Genomic DNA, 18566 nt, shown 5'->3' on the forward strand with positions numbered 1-18566 from the left:
TTGCGGTCACACCATTCTGAGATAACCACTGTTAATAGTTTGGAATTATTTCTCTTCTTTTTCTGTGTCTTTGTATCAATAAAACTGCATATTTGTGTACGTAACTGAGATCATATTAAATTTACAGTCACTATTAAAAAGAGGACTATGGGGAAGTCTTCGTTTATGGTTTACCTTTGTATATAAGTTAATTATTTATATTGTGGATTTCCTTTATGAGGAGTCAGTCTATATTATGAAGGTATACGTTTCACTTTGAGAAATTTCACACTGTCCAATAGGTACACCTTTTCTTCCAAGAATGAACTATCCTTTTCACCATAAGTATCTCGCTTTAACCGGAAATGCAAGGTGCTATATATGTTTATGCCAGAGGGGGAAACAGGAGATGATTACAGAATTTCAATAGAGAATTTTTAAGTCAGGGATTGGTAATGAGTATGTTTTATATGAGCAGAAGCCTCTAACATAGGGCTTTTCTGGTGGAAGTACAGTTTGAGAGTTGACCCCCACTGGTGCAGCGTGTTACTGCAGTAGAATTCTTAATTAAAGGGACAAAAATGCCCAGATCAATGCAGGGAGAGGGCAAAGTCTAGAAGTCCCCAAGGGTAGAGTTAGGTAACTTCAGCAACAAGAAAGACATCCCTGTGGTCATGAGGATGAGGGACGTGACCAGTGGTAATAGACACCTAATTTTCAAATGACAGGTGAACTGCCACAGGGCTGGAAGTTACTCTCCATCCAAGGTTTTTAACTCAGCCTGTTTGGGAGCTGTCTTCTGGTAACATGTCTCTAATTTTATGACGGCAGTTAGTAGGAAAATAGGATCTACGTCAGACTTAGAGGCTAGAATGCTTCTATTTGATAATGTGAAGAATGTTTGATGAGTGGTTTCACAAGTGGATGCAATTAATTTCAAGTCACTGTTGAATTGACAGAATGATCAGTAATGCTTCCTTCTGTTATATTTCCTCAATGTAGTAATTATACATTTAAAATGGGTATCTGTAGGTAGCCTCTCAAGGAACCTGGGTAGTCATTAAAAACAACAAAGCCAGCCACAAAAGAATGTAAAGACAAACTGCAACAGCGGTCCCTCCCTTATCATTGCCCGCATCATGATCTACTTATTGCCCTGGTAGGCATGAGAAGAATGAGGAGTGATTGAACTGGGGAAAAAAATTCATTGCTGATAAGTAGAAATATCTACCTGCAAGACTAAAATGATTGTTAAATGAGGAAAATTGCTCCCCTAGGGAGAAATCTGAAGTGATCTGCCTTGTGTTTGAACACAGAAACTTATCACCATTGTTCTGTGTTCTTCAATCGACAGCACTCTCTTAATTCTGAATGGCAGCATGGCTGACAGACATGGCGCTTTAGAAAGAAAGAAAAGCTCATGCAGCATGTTGGAGTCCTCTAAAATGGTACAGAGCCTAGAACTCGTATGGTTACACTATTTGGGAGCCATGTTTCCTTTTAAAGATCTGAAAGAAGATGAAACCAATGACATCACAATCCCTGGAGTGTGACTCGTGGGATGATTCTAGGTGTATCATCTACTAGCTGCTCATTTTCAGGGAGATATAAATGAATAAGCTTTTTGTTTGTAGAAGAACTTGTATAGCAAGTATGCTACCAGTGATCCTGTGGGGAACCGATGTAGCAATTTGCTGACAGATGTCAAAATATTTTATAAATTGTAGTCAGGCATCTTTTATCTCTGCTTTAGAGACAAGATCATTTTGAAGGTATGAGGAAGAAATATTTTTTGTATCCTGACGTAGACCTTCAGATCATATTTCAGTAGATTACTGACATTTTCCCAAACCATAAGGTACTTTTTGCTATATCTAGCTCCCCAAATCACTGAGATCTCACCTGTGTATACAGCTGTCACTTGTGGTCCTAAGGCAGACGGTTCCTTTTTAGCACCCAACACTTACATGGAATAAACCCATGCTGGGTGGGGCTGGCCAGCATGATCCTTATGTGATGCCAAAAATCTGTCCCCAGACTATAAAGCTAGACCTCAAGCCCCTAGTCTCACTCTGTCCCTAAAGCACCCAAGCTTGCTGGACTGCTGGTACTCAGAGAGCTGCACTTCACTTTGAAAGCACACCTCTTGAATGATCACAGCTGATTTCTGACGTGGTCAGTTGCAGTTAATAATAGGGCGCTTTTGTAGCAACCTTCATGAGTAAACAGATGAGGTGAATAAATCAGCTGCCATCATTATCTCACATATAGTTGAGAAGTTCATGTTCTTTTCACCCTCTCTCCCCACTTAAAGGTTTACCTTTTTCTAGCTCCTCTTAATGTTCCACTGAAAACAGTGTTCCCATTCATACACAGACGGTTAGCATGACTCACAAAGTCACCAAGTGAAATGACTTCTAGTGGTACGTGTTCTGTCAACCCCCAGCCCTTGGTTATTTTTTCCCAACTGTGATATACACTATGTTTTGCTTCTCCTCTAACTGAAGATTTCTGCCTTTTTTAAAAAAATACATAGGCTTCATATATCCAAGAAAATGTTTTTCACAGTATTTTCTCAGGGACCTTGAGGTTGTTGTATAAGATGTCACTATCATTATGATAATTTAGTCTTTGTCCTGATGCTCTACTTTAAATGTTTTTTCAAGTGCTGTGGAACATTGGGAAAGGAATGCTTCACGCTTCCTGGCCATCTAGAAAGAATTTGCTGTGAATCAACAATTCAATGTATCAGAAGCCTAGTGAGGAAGCAAGCCGAACAAAGTAAAGTGACTTCTAGAAGGTGATTTAATGCATAAAAATTTCCATTGGCTATTGATACTCTTAGCGAAATGGGCTGCTGTAGTCCATTCTCAGGCCTCCTCCAGTCGCTTCCTGCTTCCCTCCCAGTGTGTTGTTTGGTGGTGGGAACGTTTTCCTGCTTCTTCCCCCAAATCCATAAACTCTTCCACCCCTTTCCCTAGTAGTTGCATTCCAGTCTACTCCTTCCTGTACAGTTTGACTCTGTGTGTGTATCCCTGGCATTTGATAAAAAGAGAGTACCGAATTGTGGGAACGAGGGGACTCGGGTTCTCTTCCTAACGGCCACTACCCAGCTTGGTGACCTTTCTGGATCTCCGTTTCCTCACCAGGAAGCTGGAAAAGTTGGACTAGATAATTCCTAAGGTTTCTCTGGATGCTGACACAGTGTGACGCTGTGACTCCCGTTTTAAAAATGGCTTGTTTCGTTTTACTTCCAGGGAATCAATCACTGCTAGCCATTTAGAAGTCATAAGAGGTCCCTAACTTTTAAAATGGCCATTGCCAACTTAAATGTAGGCAACAAAGTGAAAGATAGTCCAGTTTTAAAAATTTTACATTCTAGATTTCTTTTTCACAAAAGGATTTTCTTTAGGAAGAAAAATACTCTATTCTAAACCATATATGCTTCTATTATATTACTGCATCATCCTCTAAGTCAATATTATATGTATAAATCTAAATTAAGCAAACATATTAGGGAGTGATTATTCACTTTACAAATAGATATTTTCCTTTGCAGAAGGACACACTATAGGGTTTCTTTACTGTCCTCCTCATGACTTGAAGATTAATTCATTTACATAAGTTCAACCCATATGGAACTTTTTAGGAACAAATCTCTTTTGTAGACTGAGTGACACTATATTGAGTCAGGTACTCAATGTACAGTTGTAATGTGTATAAGATTTTTCTCAGTTTCTTATCAGGCAAACATTTTTATATTGGGTACATTTGCAAGCGGTGTTTTTCCCTCAGCCTTTGAAAAGCAAACTAAATCACATCTCTAGGTTTTAAGAAAATTATTTTATTACTTTAGTTTCCTTGTCTGTAAAGTCACCCCCTTCCTCATTCCCTTTTAAAAAATGGTAGGAATGCACTTTTCTAACTTTTGACAAAAAGCAGGCTTTTTATTTAAAGGTCACCTGTGTTGCCTGAACTTTCCTTGGAAAGCTTCAGGTTGTTCAGTTTTTAAGGAATGCTCATTATAATTAATCATTACAGAGAATAGTTTTTTTTTTCCTTAATTGCATTCTGAGCTGTCTCTTGTTCCCTGCAAAACCTTAGAGTAAGAACAGTTTCTTTCGCTACAAATGATATATAAACATGTTTGGCTCCATAGCTTTTCAGAGCACCTCTTCATTAGCCATGCTTTATTTTAAAATCTTAAACTAATTCTTTCAGAGTTCATGGGGGTGATTATTAGCTAGTCCAGGTATTTTAGAGCTGCACGTATATTAGTTAAAATACAAGTTTTCAGATTGTTGTTCAGTGGCCTTTGTGAAATAAATTGGCACCCTTATGTTCCTGATAGACAAGATGTCTAAGTCTCCTACATCTCCTACATGAATCAAAATTGGCACTAATTGGTGTTTTGGTAAGCTCTGCAAAAGCCAAGAATTGGTCCATGGAGACCAAACTAATTTCTAAGCTAAAGGTGTCCGATTTGCAGGGATTTTAGAGAAGAGCAGCTTATATGTATTTTGGTCAAGGAGACCTTTGCAGTTGTTTTCACAAAATAACAACAGGGGAAAAAAAAAAAAAACCTCAGCTGAGGTAGATGGTGAAGTGGAGTTTTTATAGTAGACTATATTAAAAGGTTACTTGTGCCCAAGTGACGGTTTTGCAGTCAATTACCCTTTTTGATTTATTTGTGTAGTATTTCTTGTGCTTTTAAGAGCTTCTCACTTGAAGGAGATTTGAAAGCAAGTACAGCTACAGGAACTGGTCAGATAATGGATAAAAACAGCCTAACAATATAGTCCTTGTTGACATCTCATTTGGTTCAAGAGAAGATTATTTTTTAAGTCACGAAGGCAAGAGTTGTCTCTAGGTGGTACTAGGATTACATGTCATCTTTATTTTCTCCTTTATACTTTTCAAAAGGGATTTTTTTTTTTTGGTAATATGCACGTACTATTTTTATAAACAAAAAAAATCCATGTTTATAATTTTTAAGGTTTACAAAAGTAAAAATTACTGAGAAAAAAACCCTGAATTGCAGCAACACTGTTTTTAAAATTTATTATTTGGCCAGATTCTGAAGTGTTAATTGTTAACCATTGTTAATTGTTAAGTGTTAATTGTTAATCAGATGGGCACTTTCAAAACTTCAGACTTACTTCTGAAGTTGATGGGTGGATTAAAGCGATGAGGAATCACAACTTTGAGGATTTGATGGGCAGATCTGGACAATCAATACGTAGTCGACATTGTTTTTGTGTAGTCGACATTATCAGGATTGGGGGAAGTGTTTCATTAGGATCTGTGCAAATTGTCATCAGCCTTTATGATGAAAATGCTAATTTTACTTGCTCAAATAAGAACTATTCTTGGTGGAGACCCAAGTTTGGAGTATTTTCTTCTTTTATGTGGAATTTGCTTTCATTGGGACGAGGAAGAGTCAGTCTGCAGAAGGCTGAGCTGGGGGTGGGGCAAAAGGTACCGTGGGGCTATGAGCGAATGAGTTGAAGGTGCTGCGTTATGGGTTTTGTGCTTTCAGGCAAAAATATCACTTGTGGCTTTGTCCTCCTACAAATATTAGAAACACCAGACTCTGGGTCAGACCCATGGGTTGTCCAATGCAGTGTTTGTTTCTGTCCGTGGTACCACAGGCTGTTTTGTGAGAGAGCATGTGTGTCTCCTATGATGCCAGCCTCTAGAAGTTAGGGGTGCCCTCTCCTTAGAAACAGAGTCCTTCCATTCAATTCAATGGAACTGGCAGACTGAGCCTGGCAGGTCAGTCTTACATGAATGACCAGCGACTGGCTGCTTTGTTAATTGCAAAGCCTATTTTGCCAAATGATATCAGCAACAAAGCCATGTCAGACAAACGTTTGATTCTTTGACCTCCTGATATTTTTTATTTTATTCAAGGTGAACCCACTGAAAATCAGTGGAGTGAGCTATGGCCATAACGTTACAGGGAAACCCAACATTTGGTTCTGAAAATGGGGACGAGTGGGACTAACTGTGACATTGCTAAGACAGGATGAACCTGAGGAAGTAAATTGGCTTTATTGGCCAGGATGTGATCAGGGGCAGATTTAGCTTTGAGGGTCAGGACCGTGTAGGTAATTGGGGACCCAAATGGTCCAAGGCTTGCGTGGAGCCTACTCCACTTAACCAGAGCACATTTTATACTCACTGATGCTTTTAGCCAGATGACTTTTTCATGTTTCAGCATATCCAGATTGTTGGCTTGCTGATTAGGTTCACAAGTAAAAGCGAGACCTTTTGTAGTGCTGCTAGTGAATTATAGGACTAACACTTGCCTTATAGACAGGCTCAACTTTGTGCAATTGAGCAGAGCATAATATGGACTATGTATTATAATGAGGAGGAGAGGGCACTTATTTTTAATGTTCCTGCGTTGAGAGTCACTGCATTAGGGGGTAATAGTTTTAAATGAAGCCACATTTCTAACAAGGGACCAGATAACAAGGATAAATGAAATCTGCAGACAGTCTAGAAGCTTCATTTTAGCCATTATTTATAATCTCTTCTCCTACCAAACCTTTTTACTATGTAGCAAAATTGATTAATTTGCGTGTATCTCTTTTCCCTGTGCCCACGTGCTCTCCGATAGAGCAGTGAACAAACAGAGAGATGGACAAGAGAGGAAAGAGGATGAGGCCGAGGCCAGGGGGAGTTGGGGATGCATAATCCCCACACTGAATAATCAACTCCAGAATAATCAAGATATATTTTAGGGTCCTAACATTAATCTTGATATTTAATCATTCTGGGTGATGTTAAAAACAAAAGATTGTATAATAGCATTAATAAAAATCACTTGCTTTGGAAAGGTTCGGAATAAATATGGCTTTCTTTTTAACATGAAATAGGAATCTGTTGAACTGCTCTTAATGTCCGCTCACAGCAACACAGATACAGCTCTGTTTAATTCCATATCCTCTTATCTATAAGTCCTACATTTAATTTGCTACCATTCGAGTTGATTTATAGCTTTGCTTAGCAAAAGTACAGTTTTGATTAAAAGGACATTATCACAGCTGATGGACCTTGAAAGCATTTTTCTCCCCAGACCTTCTAATAATTTTGAAAATGACCTGAAGACTCCGATAAGGCTAGATTTGCACGTCTCCAGCTTTTGCTCACCTGGCTGTACTTCGGGCAGTGGTGGCTAGGGGTGTTTGGTGACGTAGTTTTCCCATATGCTAACTCCTTATCCATCCTGAGAAATGGAAGGTTACTGTGATAGAGTTTTCTAGCAAGTTTGCCTCAAGGAATCCCAGACCCCTGGTTAGCTGATCTCTTATCTAGCTGATCATTGCAGCTAGAGCCTTTGTCTCTTGGGATGCTGCTGGCCTGAAGGATTCTCCAGTCTGTTGAAGGGAGGATTCAATTATTATACATGAGGGTTCCATTTTGGAGTTGCAGCTGTGACAGATGCCTCCCTCCAACAGTACAGAATTCGTTTTGGTGCTCATTTCAGTGGAGATGACTTAATTTGCAAAGCCAGTGATTACCACAAGTTGGCCAGATTGGGTCAGTCTCCACAGCAGGCCATTTTCCACTCTCCTGTTCTGATTGCGCAGTATGACTACTTGGTGGCGTCTGTGGTTCTGGGAGCGAGATGCTGTTGCTCAACAGGTGACAAAAGGCTATATTATACTTTGATTCTGTTCAGAACGTTATTACCATTCTCCTGATTCCACTAGTTGAAAGAAAAATGAGTCACTCTGGCTTTGGCTTTATATCTCAGTGGAGTATATTTTTGACCTAAGAAATAAGTTATTTCTCACAAAGGAATCACTTGGATATCACCATACCTACAGTGCAATTTACAGGGGCTTTCGATTGTTCAGCATCGTAGGAACACAGAAAAGAATTAAAAATTGTAAATGTGGTACTAATTCAAAATGGGGGAATTTGGGTAATTTTTTTCACGTCAGATTTGATGGTGGGGCTTCTCAAAATACAACAGTAAATCAATTTTATCCATGAGTAATTTTTATTTTGGTCAACATGTCCTTCCAGTTTGGTCTTAACCTCTTCATATGCATATATCTTTATTAAGATATTATTTGCATACCATGCAATTGGTCTTACCTCTTTTCATTTTTAAATTACTAGGCTTCAAAATCTCTGTCATTTTTGTTGAATAGCACAGAATGTACTCCTATGAAGAAAGGATTTATGTCTAAATCACCTCCAATTTGCCTAAATCACTTTTTTCCCCCAATACTTAGCCACAGTTTGTCGGAGCTCGACTGATTATTAGAGGTTATCTAGTTAACCCGGAATAAAGATCACCTGGGGAGTTATTCTTTTTACAAACTATACTTGCTGAAGTAGGAAACCTGAAATTCTGATAACCTTCGCAGCCCGCACCCCGACCCCATACCAATTAAACAGCACTGATTGAGTCTAACATTCTCATCTCACAGATAGGGAAACAGTCTTCCTCTCACAGTTTAGATGAGACACCTTAATAAACACCAAAACTCTTTTCAATTTTAACATGACAGATTTTTTGATACATTGAGTTGAAGTTGCAGAATTCACCTCAGTGAATGATGGGAGCATAAATTATTTATGCTGTGTGTTTTTAAAAACAAATTATGAAGGATCTAATATTGTTGAAGGAAAAAATTTCAAAGTCACTGATCAGAAAGTCAGTATACAGAAACTGTTGCAAATTTGTCATTGTCTCCGTAACGTGTCAGGCACTAGGGAGATTAGTAGATGTCCTTTATCCTGGAAATGCCTCATAGCTAAGCACTCATATTTCTTCTCAGCTGTCCATAGTCATTTCCCACAGGGTATGAGAGGCCTTACTGTGTTAGTTTTTAAACAGCTGCCCTGATTGCATTTTCAGCAGAAGGATATTCATAAGAATACTGATATTAGGTAGAAGAAATAGCCACAGAGATAGGCTTTAATAAAAAAACATCAACTGCTCATAAGATCTGACAGACTCTAATGGATGGATGTGTGAAGACCTGGGGAAAAAATAAAATGGATTTTCCAGAGGACTTCTTATTCCCTGAAAAACTGGGAAATTTCAGGCTAAGCGCAGAAGAAACAAAAGAAGTCTTCATGGACCCCTTTTCCTCTTCTAGACCTTTACCTCCATACAGATGAATGGATATAGCCACCTGCTCTGAAAAGAAGCCCCTTTCTCTGGTAAAAATGTTTACCCTCCTGGACCTTGGACAACCTTAAACTCCACCTGGGAACCCTTGATCTAAAGCAACCATAGATTTGGGAGAGCAGAATGGAGCTGTTATACTTTTGAAATGTCATTTTTGTTATCAGTGTATATAAAGAAGATAAGAACTTTTTGTGATCTTTAGCACTATACACTATTCTATGTGAGACATGACGGGAAAGGACAGATTCCTTTTGATTGAGTGCTAATCAAAGAAAAAGTAGATTACTTTCTTAAAACGTTAGCAAGAAATTGCCCACACTTACTTAGGAGACCACCTTTTTTAGGGTACCATCAAAAGTTTGTCTTTCACATAATAAAGTTATAGTGGTCTCTGGGTTAGTATATAAGAAACTGTGTAAAAATGCCCTGCCCCAAAGTCATTTGAAATCTTTATTGCTCTCGGATTTGGCAGCAGTGTTGTAGATATACAGTGAGGGTTTGCCACCTGCGCACTTTAAGCCATAATACATTTTTTTAGAAATGCCGTAATGGGTGACGATGCAGGATTTGATTGTTAGATTTTTTTCAGTCTTATCTGTGTTTGTTTATCTACATATAATTCAAGGTTTCAAAGAGACTAGACAGTTTGGGAAGAGAGTCAGCAGTCCCAGAAGTTTTGAAACTCGATCTGAAATGGTGATTATCCCTGAAAGCAGGATGGTTGCTTGCTATCTTTCTGAAGTTGGTTCCCTTGGTCTAGTTCCTTATTGTCACGAGCCACAATTTGGGGGTGGGGGCAGGACTCTTGCCATCATCGATTGTCTTATTCTACACACAGCCCCAGAATGGTGGTCCTGGTTCCAAACAGAATGGCATAGCCCGGTGCATGCTGGGCACATGCAAAAATCAGTGTTTTCAAGTCTCCATGGCCATCATAATGGCCTTCAATCCTCAAAGTCAGTGTTTCGGAAAGAGAAAACAGATATGCCCTTCCAAAAGCAAGGGGAAGGGAAGAACTGCATTCTCTGAAAGTTAAATTATAACTTTTTCTTTCTGTTTCTGTGAAGAAGACTGTACTAATAAAACTGCCAATTTCTTTCAGGTGGGTGTACATGGCATTAGAATAGAATTCATCAATGAAAAAGGATCAAAACGCACCGCCACCTACCTACCGGAGGTTGCAAAGGAGCAAGGTCACTGTTGTACTTTATTTCATATGACCTAGTGAAGAATTTAAACAAATAATACATATTGAAATGCGCTATCTGACCTTGCAGTTGTATCTGGTAATTGATCACTGTCAGATTATAAGAAATGACTCTTCCATCGCTGCCACTGCAATGTCTGTATGAAATCGGTGAATTACACAGAAGTTGAATCTCTGCACTGAAGTTTGGCAGCAAAAACATATAAAAGTATACTTTCAAAAAAAGCATAGATTCGTAAAAGGTGGGCTTTATTTTAGGCGACGGTTTGCTATGAACTTTAAGTGCCATTTTCCCATATTCCACTGGGCCGTAGCCTTGTGGCATAAACAAGCCTTCAGTTTGACGATCAGCCACACCGTTCATTGTCAGTATCAAATATTTCCTTCTTAGGTGGTTGCCATTACTCCTTCTGCTACTATTAAGATTGTAAGTGTCCCATGAAGAAAAGGAGCATTGAGAATACATGAACTATTAGTGTTTTATATGTTCCTAATCAACGAACATTTTTCGATTTTACAGATACAGCACAAACCTTTATGAACTACCAGTGTAACACAAAATAACGTTTCACTCTGTAGTATCTTGTCCTTTCTAGCCACTACTAAATTATAGTTTCATGTTAGTTGAAATGAATACCTCTTCTTTATCTCATGGAGCTTTTCTTCTCATCAGAAAGCATTGGTAATTTGGTTTTCCCATATCTGTTTCATATAAATATGATATATAACTACAAAATTTAATATCATTAAACCCCCAAATGAGAGCGTTAGTCTTTAAAGCAGCTATCTGCAGATTTATTTGGGTTGCTTTCGAAAATTTCTTAATTCTGTAGTTCCACTGACTCTGTAAAACATACATAAGAGGTCGAGGGCCTCGGGTATGAGTGTGCATCCCGTGTCAGAACCCATAAAAATGCCTTTGAACGCTGCACACAGATGCACTTGATAGCCTGCAGAAGATACGGTTAGAAATGGCGATTACCATGAGTTAGTGTGGGAGTTCTAAGTACTACTGAGTTGGCTCAGTGAGGCTTTTCCTTCCCTTTTAAAGATGTCACTGTTAGAGGAGAGTACAATGTTTGTGGCTTGTTACTGAGACACGACCGAGCAGTTACTGCCCGCCAGCCTCTTAGGCTCCTTGCCTTCAAATGCAGTTGAGATAAAGAAGCCAATGTTGCTAGCCAGCAGGGATAGCTAGAATTTAAGGTGTCCCGTGGTGTCCCTGCTTCTGTACAGGATGAAATCTTAGCTCTTCTGTGTGACTGTTTTTAGGACCAAAGGGGTTGGTGACAGTGATAGCTGACCTCTACAGTCATTTTGTATTTAACCAAAAGTGCTTGTTACATGTGCTTGACTGGTATTTTATCTGGTCTGCTCTCCACAGGATGGGACCATATTCAGACCATAGACTCCTTACTGAGGAAAGGAGGATACAAAGCTCCGATTACTAATGAATTCAGGAAAACCATAAAACTGACCAGGTACAGAAAGCATTTCCTAGTGCAAGGCTGACCAGTACATTTTGACGCGTATACCTGTAGCCTTTTGATTTCTTTGGTCTCTCTAACTATACTTGCTTCTCTTTTCCGAAAGAGTGGAAATGAGTGGCAGGGCTGTACTGAGGGTGAATACAGTGAACTCTGCTTGGCAGTAAAGCCCATATGATGTATGAGCCCATCCTTCGCATCGTAGCTCTGTGGGCTTACTCTGGCTTTGTTAAAGAAAGCCCTCTGAGCCTTTAGAGTACATTATTGAAGAAAGTTGCCTGAATTAGAAATTGGCCAGCTTTTGACATTGCTTAGCAGAACCCCAGGATCCTGATAAAGCAGTCCTCAAATTTGAATTTCACCTTAGAATTTTGGCAGTGATAGAAAGCTTGCTGAAAAACACAATTGACAAATGCTAAATGTATTTCTGCATGGGCTCATAGGGGTACTTATTTAAAAAGGAAAATATCAAACATTTTGGGAAAATGAGTTGCTGTTTCCATTTCTTTTAATTCCACAAAACCACATTGAATGCCTATAGTCTAAAAATGGACTATTCTCAGCTCTGAGGAGTTACAAATTTGAAAATGCCTGCATTGCTGCTCTGAGTTCATATTCTAGGAGAATAGAAGCGCATGTACAAAAATAATTATTAATATACAGCAGAATGTGATAGATGATATGAGATCATAGAGTAGGGAAAGAGGAATTCCAGGAGGGGGTTGAGGATAACAGAAAATTTCAAAGAGGAGGTAGATGTGAGGCTGGGCTTGAAGAATGAGTAGAATATTTGACAGGTGGAGAGTGGGGGAGCAAAGGGATTAACTTAAACAGAACTTGGTGAGTCAAGGCATGTAGGTGGCGAAGTATGGGGCAAGTTCTAAGGAATCTTCAATAGTCTGATTTGGTTGGTCTCTCGGTGTACATAGAGAAGGTGGTCACTGGGGAAAATAATATGGCCCAGAAGGTAGAGCGTAAGAAGTTTAAACCTGATGCTATAGTCAATTGGTAGCCATTGAAGGGTTCTGAACAGATGGATTTGGGGAAGTGTAAGATTAGAATTGGAAACAGGAAAAATAATTAGGAGACACTGTTATTATCTAAGAATCTGTGGCAGCAATCCAAAGAAGGTGAAATGGGAGCCTTAACACGAGCTGTGGCAGTGGGATGGGAAGAAAGGAAGGAAAAAAAATATTGTGGGGAAAATGAAAGGACTTAGTCATCATTCGGAAGTAGGGAAGAGGAGCCAGTCAAGGCTTTCATCTCAATAAAAGGGACCAAGGCAGTCCCTTTCACCAAGAGAGGGACCACGTTGGGGAGAGTTACATTAACGTATTGATTCGGGATTTGAAGTACTTCCTAGGCTATCTGTATAGAAATGTCCAATAGGTCACTGCAAATGTACGTGTGTAGAGCTCATGGCTAGAGATGGTGATTTGGGATCATCTGTAAAGAGGGCATAGTTGAAGCTGTGAGGCAAGAGTTCACTGAGCTGGGACAGAGCGTAGGGGCAGAAGAACTGAAGGTAGAAATGTAGGAAACTCCTACAAGGCGAGGGTAGGATGAGTAGTCAGAGAGATAGGGAGCAGTCCGAGAGGCAGGGGGAGAACCAAGGGAGTATGGAGTTGTGGAACACAAGGCACAAAAGAGCTTCCAAAAGGGAGTGCTGCGCGGTATCCTAATGGAGAGGTCAGGCATGATGAGGGGTGGCTTCTGAAAGAGCAGTTTCTGCGGAAGCGCGGCAGTAGAAGCCAAGAGGCACGGGGCCGAGGAGTGGTGTGAGATGAGGTAGAAAATACACGTTACTCTTCTGAGAAGTGTGGCAATGAAAAGAGACCTGAAGATGGGGGGAAAGAGGATTGAGATACCACGATCAAGACAAGTTTTTTGTTGCTACTGTTTTCCCTTAATGGCAAGACCTGAGACATGGGGACAGAAGGAAAGGAATGGTTAAAGAGGAAGCAACGGAAGATCCCGGAAGAAAAAGTAGTCAAGTGAATGAAATGCATACATGACAGTAATAGGCTGGCCTTCCTCCGTTCTCTCCTGTTAGCAAACCGGAGCTGAGGAGGGCAATACAATTTCTAGAACAATTTAAACAAGGAGTAGTAGAGTGCAAAGAGCACCGGACTCAGACTCTGGATTCCTGGGTTCTGATCTCAGCTTTGCTGCTTATTAGCTGTGTGACAGTGGGCAAGTCACTTCTTCTCTCTAGGCCTCTGTTTCCTCATCTAGAAAATTATCTCTAAGGGTCCCTCCTAGCTCTGACATTCACATGTCACCTATTTCGTGATGTTAACTTTGTCTCTTCCCTAACTTTCTTTCAGGTACCGTAGTGAAAAGATGACCTTGAGCTATGCTGAATACCTTGCTCATCGCCAGCATCATCATTTCCAAAATGGCATTGGGCATCCCCTTCCGCCATACAACCATTATTCCTGACACTGAGCCACACAACCAGTCACTGGGCCTCTCTGCAGACCTCTTCCCAGGAGACCCTACCCCTTCTTGGTCTAGCTATCTCTTTTACTGTACCATTTTATGATGATAGTTTCCGTTGCCATGGTGAAGCTTCGACATCGTCAGTTAAGATCATCATGGTAACGGGTAGGAAAATGGCATTTATTAAGATGATCCTGTTTTATTATATTAGGTCATTGATTTTTTTTTTTTTGCAGCATATATGAATTTTGGGGTTTTCTTTCCTTACAATATTATATGGAATTTTGCTTTGCTATCTCAGTCAGGTTTGTCTTTCTGTCCTTCTTGCCTTCCTTCCTGTCTTCTTTCCTTCCTTCTTTCTTCTCTTCCTTCCTTCTGTTGACTGTGGATGGAAGAATTCATGCAGTTTCTAAGGATTTCATTTAGGTGTTTCTTTCATTTTCCTCAGTAAGATAGGTCATTTTTGATAGCTGTGTTTGGGAGTAATTCATATCAAATTCAGGTATTTGTATATTACTCTTGAATTTGTCTGAAATTCATTTTGCTATGAGAGCTTAGTATGTGGGTCTTCACTGTTTAAGTATATGTTTTTCCCATGGTTAGAATAGATGAACTTTCGTTCTAGTGTAGAACATTCGAAGGTCCATGATAGGACTTGTCACAGAGAGTGAGAAATCATTTATGCCTATTGTGCTGGTTATCACAGGAAAAACTGCCTCATCACTTTATAGAACCAACTTACAAACTAAAACACTGTTTTAAGAAAGTACAAGCTACCTTTGAAATATGCTACAGAAATTATTTTGAAAAGCAGAGAATATCAGGAAGAGAGCAGATACAGAATTTAGTGCCTTTGAGAAGAGTATAATTACGTGGAATTAAGAGGGGTTAGAAGAAAGGCAATTTAGAGAAATATTCTTAAAAATTTTATTGTTTCTATAATGTGAAACAACAGATTAGACAAATTGCTTACTCTTAAGTATTTTTTTAAGCTGAAAAAAATTATTTTGAGCAAATAACCAAAAAGAGACATGTGTCTATTATATATTAATTTAAATTTGTTAGCTTTAGGTTTCAATAAGTCATGATTGGCCAGAGACAATTTTAGCTACCATTTAAAGAAATAGTAAAGATAATCTAGTGAAACAAAAGTTAATACATGTCGTGATTTCAGACATGTTTGTCATGGGGACAATACTGGAGTTTTAGAAATACTATAAAATTGCTTGAATCTCTTTCTGCACTACATACTTTTGATAGAAACACATTTACTATATCGATAAGATGTTATGTTACCCCTGTAAAAACGGAGTTGGCACTTAGATACGATATAGTTGTTAGAGCCCAGCTCATTTGCAGGGCTAGTCTTCCCATGATGCATATGCAGAGAACTTCCTAATGTCAACGGGAGGTCTATATGTATATCCCCAGGAAAAATGACAGATGATTCTGGAGAAAGATTACCTTCATTTTATGGTAGTAAATATATATGTGTGTGTGTGTGTGTGTGTGTGTGCGCGCGCGCGCGTGTAAAATTTTTTTCAAACAGGAAACAAATATTTCAAGTGATGAATATGAGTGTGGTGCAGAATATATAGTCTAAAACTATGAGATGTCACTGAATATCAAGATGGCATAGCTTATACATGTAGTTGCTGTGACAAGTGACAGACTGCTAGTTCAGAATTTGAAAACCCTTTTCTAGTTTGTGAGATTAATCGGCTGAATTCCTTCTGCTTGTCCTTATGGCAAAGCAAACTGCTTTTGTTTTTGATGAGAGTTCTCAGAAGTTTGTTGGTATTCCTTCGTCCGCAGCATCTGTTGTTGGAATAACCATTTTCAGTCGTGATGCCTTAACCAAGAAGCCAATTGTTAGCCTGAAATGGAATCTCGGTAGCCAGTTCCACTGAACCTAGAGATTAGTCAGAGAAAGCTAGCTGCTGGGCTTTAGAAAGGGATTTTGAGTCCTTTCATTTCTACTTGGGAGCAGATTAGTCTTTCAGTATAAAAACAAGTGGCTACCTGATGGAAATTTTTTCTTGCCCTTATAGGGAAACTGAGCACAAGCTGAATGATATTGTCTGCTGCAAGAAAAAAAAAAAAAGTAAATAAAGCAAGCAAACCGAAGAGAGACAAAATAGACCAATATTGATCCATCTTATCTATCATCTCATCAGTTCAACAGGCTCCTCGTCCTGGGTGAGCTCATGGTTAGAAGTTTTTTTGTTTTTAAAGAAAAGATCTATCCCATACGTGTGTGTGTATACTTACAATACATACATATGTGTGTGTTTATGTATTTAACGGTGCTAATCAATTTTGAGCAGGTCACGTGACTGGTCATGCGGACTCTAAAATCATATCAGATTTTTAAAAATTCTTGATATATGCAGATGTTATACAGATTTTCTTACCAGTGTAATAATGTTATACTGAAGAAATAACCATCCTGCAGGCTTCAGAGGACGAGGTCAGCAATATTTCCCACCGTGGCTTGGGGGAAAAGGATAGTTTTGTCTCCTTTTGTGTTCAAATTAACGCACAGTGCATTTTTGTGTCTAAGTAGCTGTTGACTAAAAGACTTTGTAGTGTAAAGGGTGTTATACAAACTTGTAATGGTGTGCTTCAAACAAATGCTAGACCCTTTCACCTTTGTCGTATATTACAAAGCTGTTAAATATGTAGTTTGCATTAACTTTGAACATGTTGAAGTATGTAGCATGTGTTTTTAACTCAGACGAAGATTCTGACTGCACAGGCTGTGTTCTAGCCAGTTGTGGTTTATTTGTGCAGAAACACAAATGTGAATTGCACTCTTGTCACCAGAATATTGTGTAAGTTCAGTGATCTCTAAACAGCTCAGAAGTAATACTTGAACTTCATTTGAGTAGCACAAAGTTTACATAGCCCCCCTTTTAAATGTTAATTAGTTCCATTTATGTTTTCCGTTTTCAGATGCAACTGGGTATTTTTTTCCTCTTGGAAAATAGTACGTATTTTACTTTGGTATGTAGCAAAAGGCTTCCATTTCTGGAAGGGTTTTTTTGTTCTTAGAAAAGGTCAGCCAGGTACCAGATTCTAGAAGAACAATTGCCCCTCCCCCCCCAATTAAGTGGCCTTCTGACTGCACGAGAATATGTGCTACTGCCCTGCCCGCTCCAGTCTCCGGTGTGATTGATGGAGGAAGTGCAAGGCTTGCTCTTTACCCGCCCTCCCCCCCCCGCCCCGCCGCCCCACTTAAGGCAGTTATAAGAGTTTCAGTCCAGAGCATACAGCCCCAGTGTGCAGCACACCGGAAGTTTGTATACTGGCCTCTGTTCATGTCTTCAAATGTGCAGGAAATCCGAAACTGTCATCTGGAATAGGCTCCATCTCTTGTGTGTGTTAGATCAAACCAAAGAAGCCCCCAGCCATGCCCAAATGCTGCTCCAAAAGCCTGCCTTCCAGTCCTTACAAAAACCTTGCAGGATTACATGTGTTAACTTTTTTATTTTTGTACAGTTTCTAAGTGATTTTTGCTAGTGATGTTAAATTGAATTAAGTTTATTTGAGGGGTGTGAGCACCTCCTCCATTTAAATAAACTGGTGACTTTCCTTTTATTTTATAAAAGCAGAAACCCGTTGTGTGCCTCTCGATTTAAGGGTTTCTGATTACATTATTCTTAAGACCAGCATTGATCCTTTATATACAAAGATATGTTTTCCTTGTTTTTTATTACTGTTTCAGAAGAAAATAAACCTTTTATTTTGCTCTGGACCCAGTAACTGCGCTGGTACATAGACGCACTGAGAAAACAAACTTTTGTAACCACCTCTGACTGTTTTTGTATATGAAAGTTGATTACTTTTGAAATATTTGGATCTAGTTTCTAAGTTATTTTTGTGTTTTATATGTTCCCCAAAATTACTTTGAATCGGTCACCAGCATAATGAATTCTTGGTGATGCAGTGGTTGGACTTGTAATGAGCAAAGCTACCTGGAGTAGCTCTTCTCCTCGTCCCTTTCTTAGTACCCTGTTTTTTGATTACAGTAAGACATCACAGATTACCTGAAACCCCTTCAAGTATAACTAGATCCTCCTTCCTTCCACATTTAATTGCTTAATAGTTTGAAGAAACTATTGGAAATGGGCATTTTATATGACATGTATGGCTTTAAAATATTACAAATGAAGAAAAAGAAAAATGGGAAGGTTTATGTGGGTCTGTAAGGTATGGCTGTGGAAAGAAAGATATTGTAGTAGTTTTGACACTATTGTTATTACCTTTAAAATCATTTACCCAATAAAATGTT

The 18566-nt window shown here is 39.1% G+C and overlaps 1 protein-coding gene across 5 annotated transcripts in view; it reads left to right on the plus strand.

Moving 5' to 3' along the window:
* The window catches only part of AMMECR1 (AMMECR nuclear protein 1), a 224183-nt gene extending 206713 nt beyond the window's left edge, over nucleotides 1–17470 (plus strand). For 3 of the 5 annotated variants that reach the window (XM_060292863.2, XM_060292864.2, XM_030835747.3), the window contains 3 exons: nucleotides 10239–10329; nucleotides 11728–11824; nucleotides 14158–17470. In XM_060292863.2, the coding sequence (XP_060148846.1) occupies nucleotides 10239–10329; nucleotides 11728–11824; nucleotides 14158–14272 (303 nt within the window). In that variant the 3' untranslated portion in view covers nucleotides 14273–17470. The remainder of the gene's footprint in view (nucleotides 1–10238; nucleotides 10330–11727; nucleotides 11825–14157) is intronic. The other 2 variants (XR_009560771.1, XM_030835748.3) reach the window with 2 other exon arrangements.
* Nucleotides 17471–18566: the final 1096 nt, after the last annotated feature.

The sequence above is a fragment of the Globicephala melas genome, chromosome X, assembly GCF_963455315.2.
Source record: "Globicephala melas chromosome X, mGloMel1.2, whole genome shotgun sequence".
Classification (NCBI taxonomy): domain Eukaryota; kingdom Metazoa; phylum Chordata; class Mammalia; order Artiodactyla; family Delphinidae; genus Globicephala; species Globicephala melas.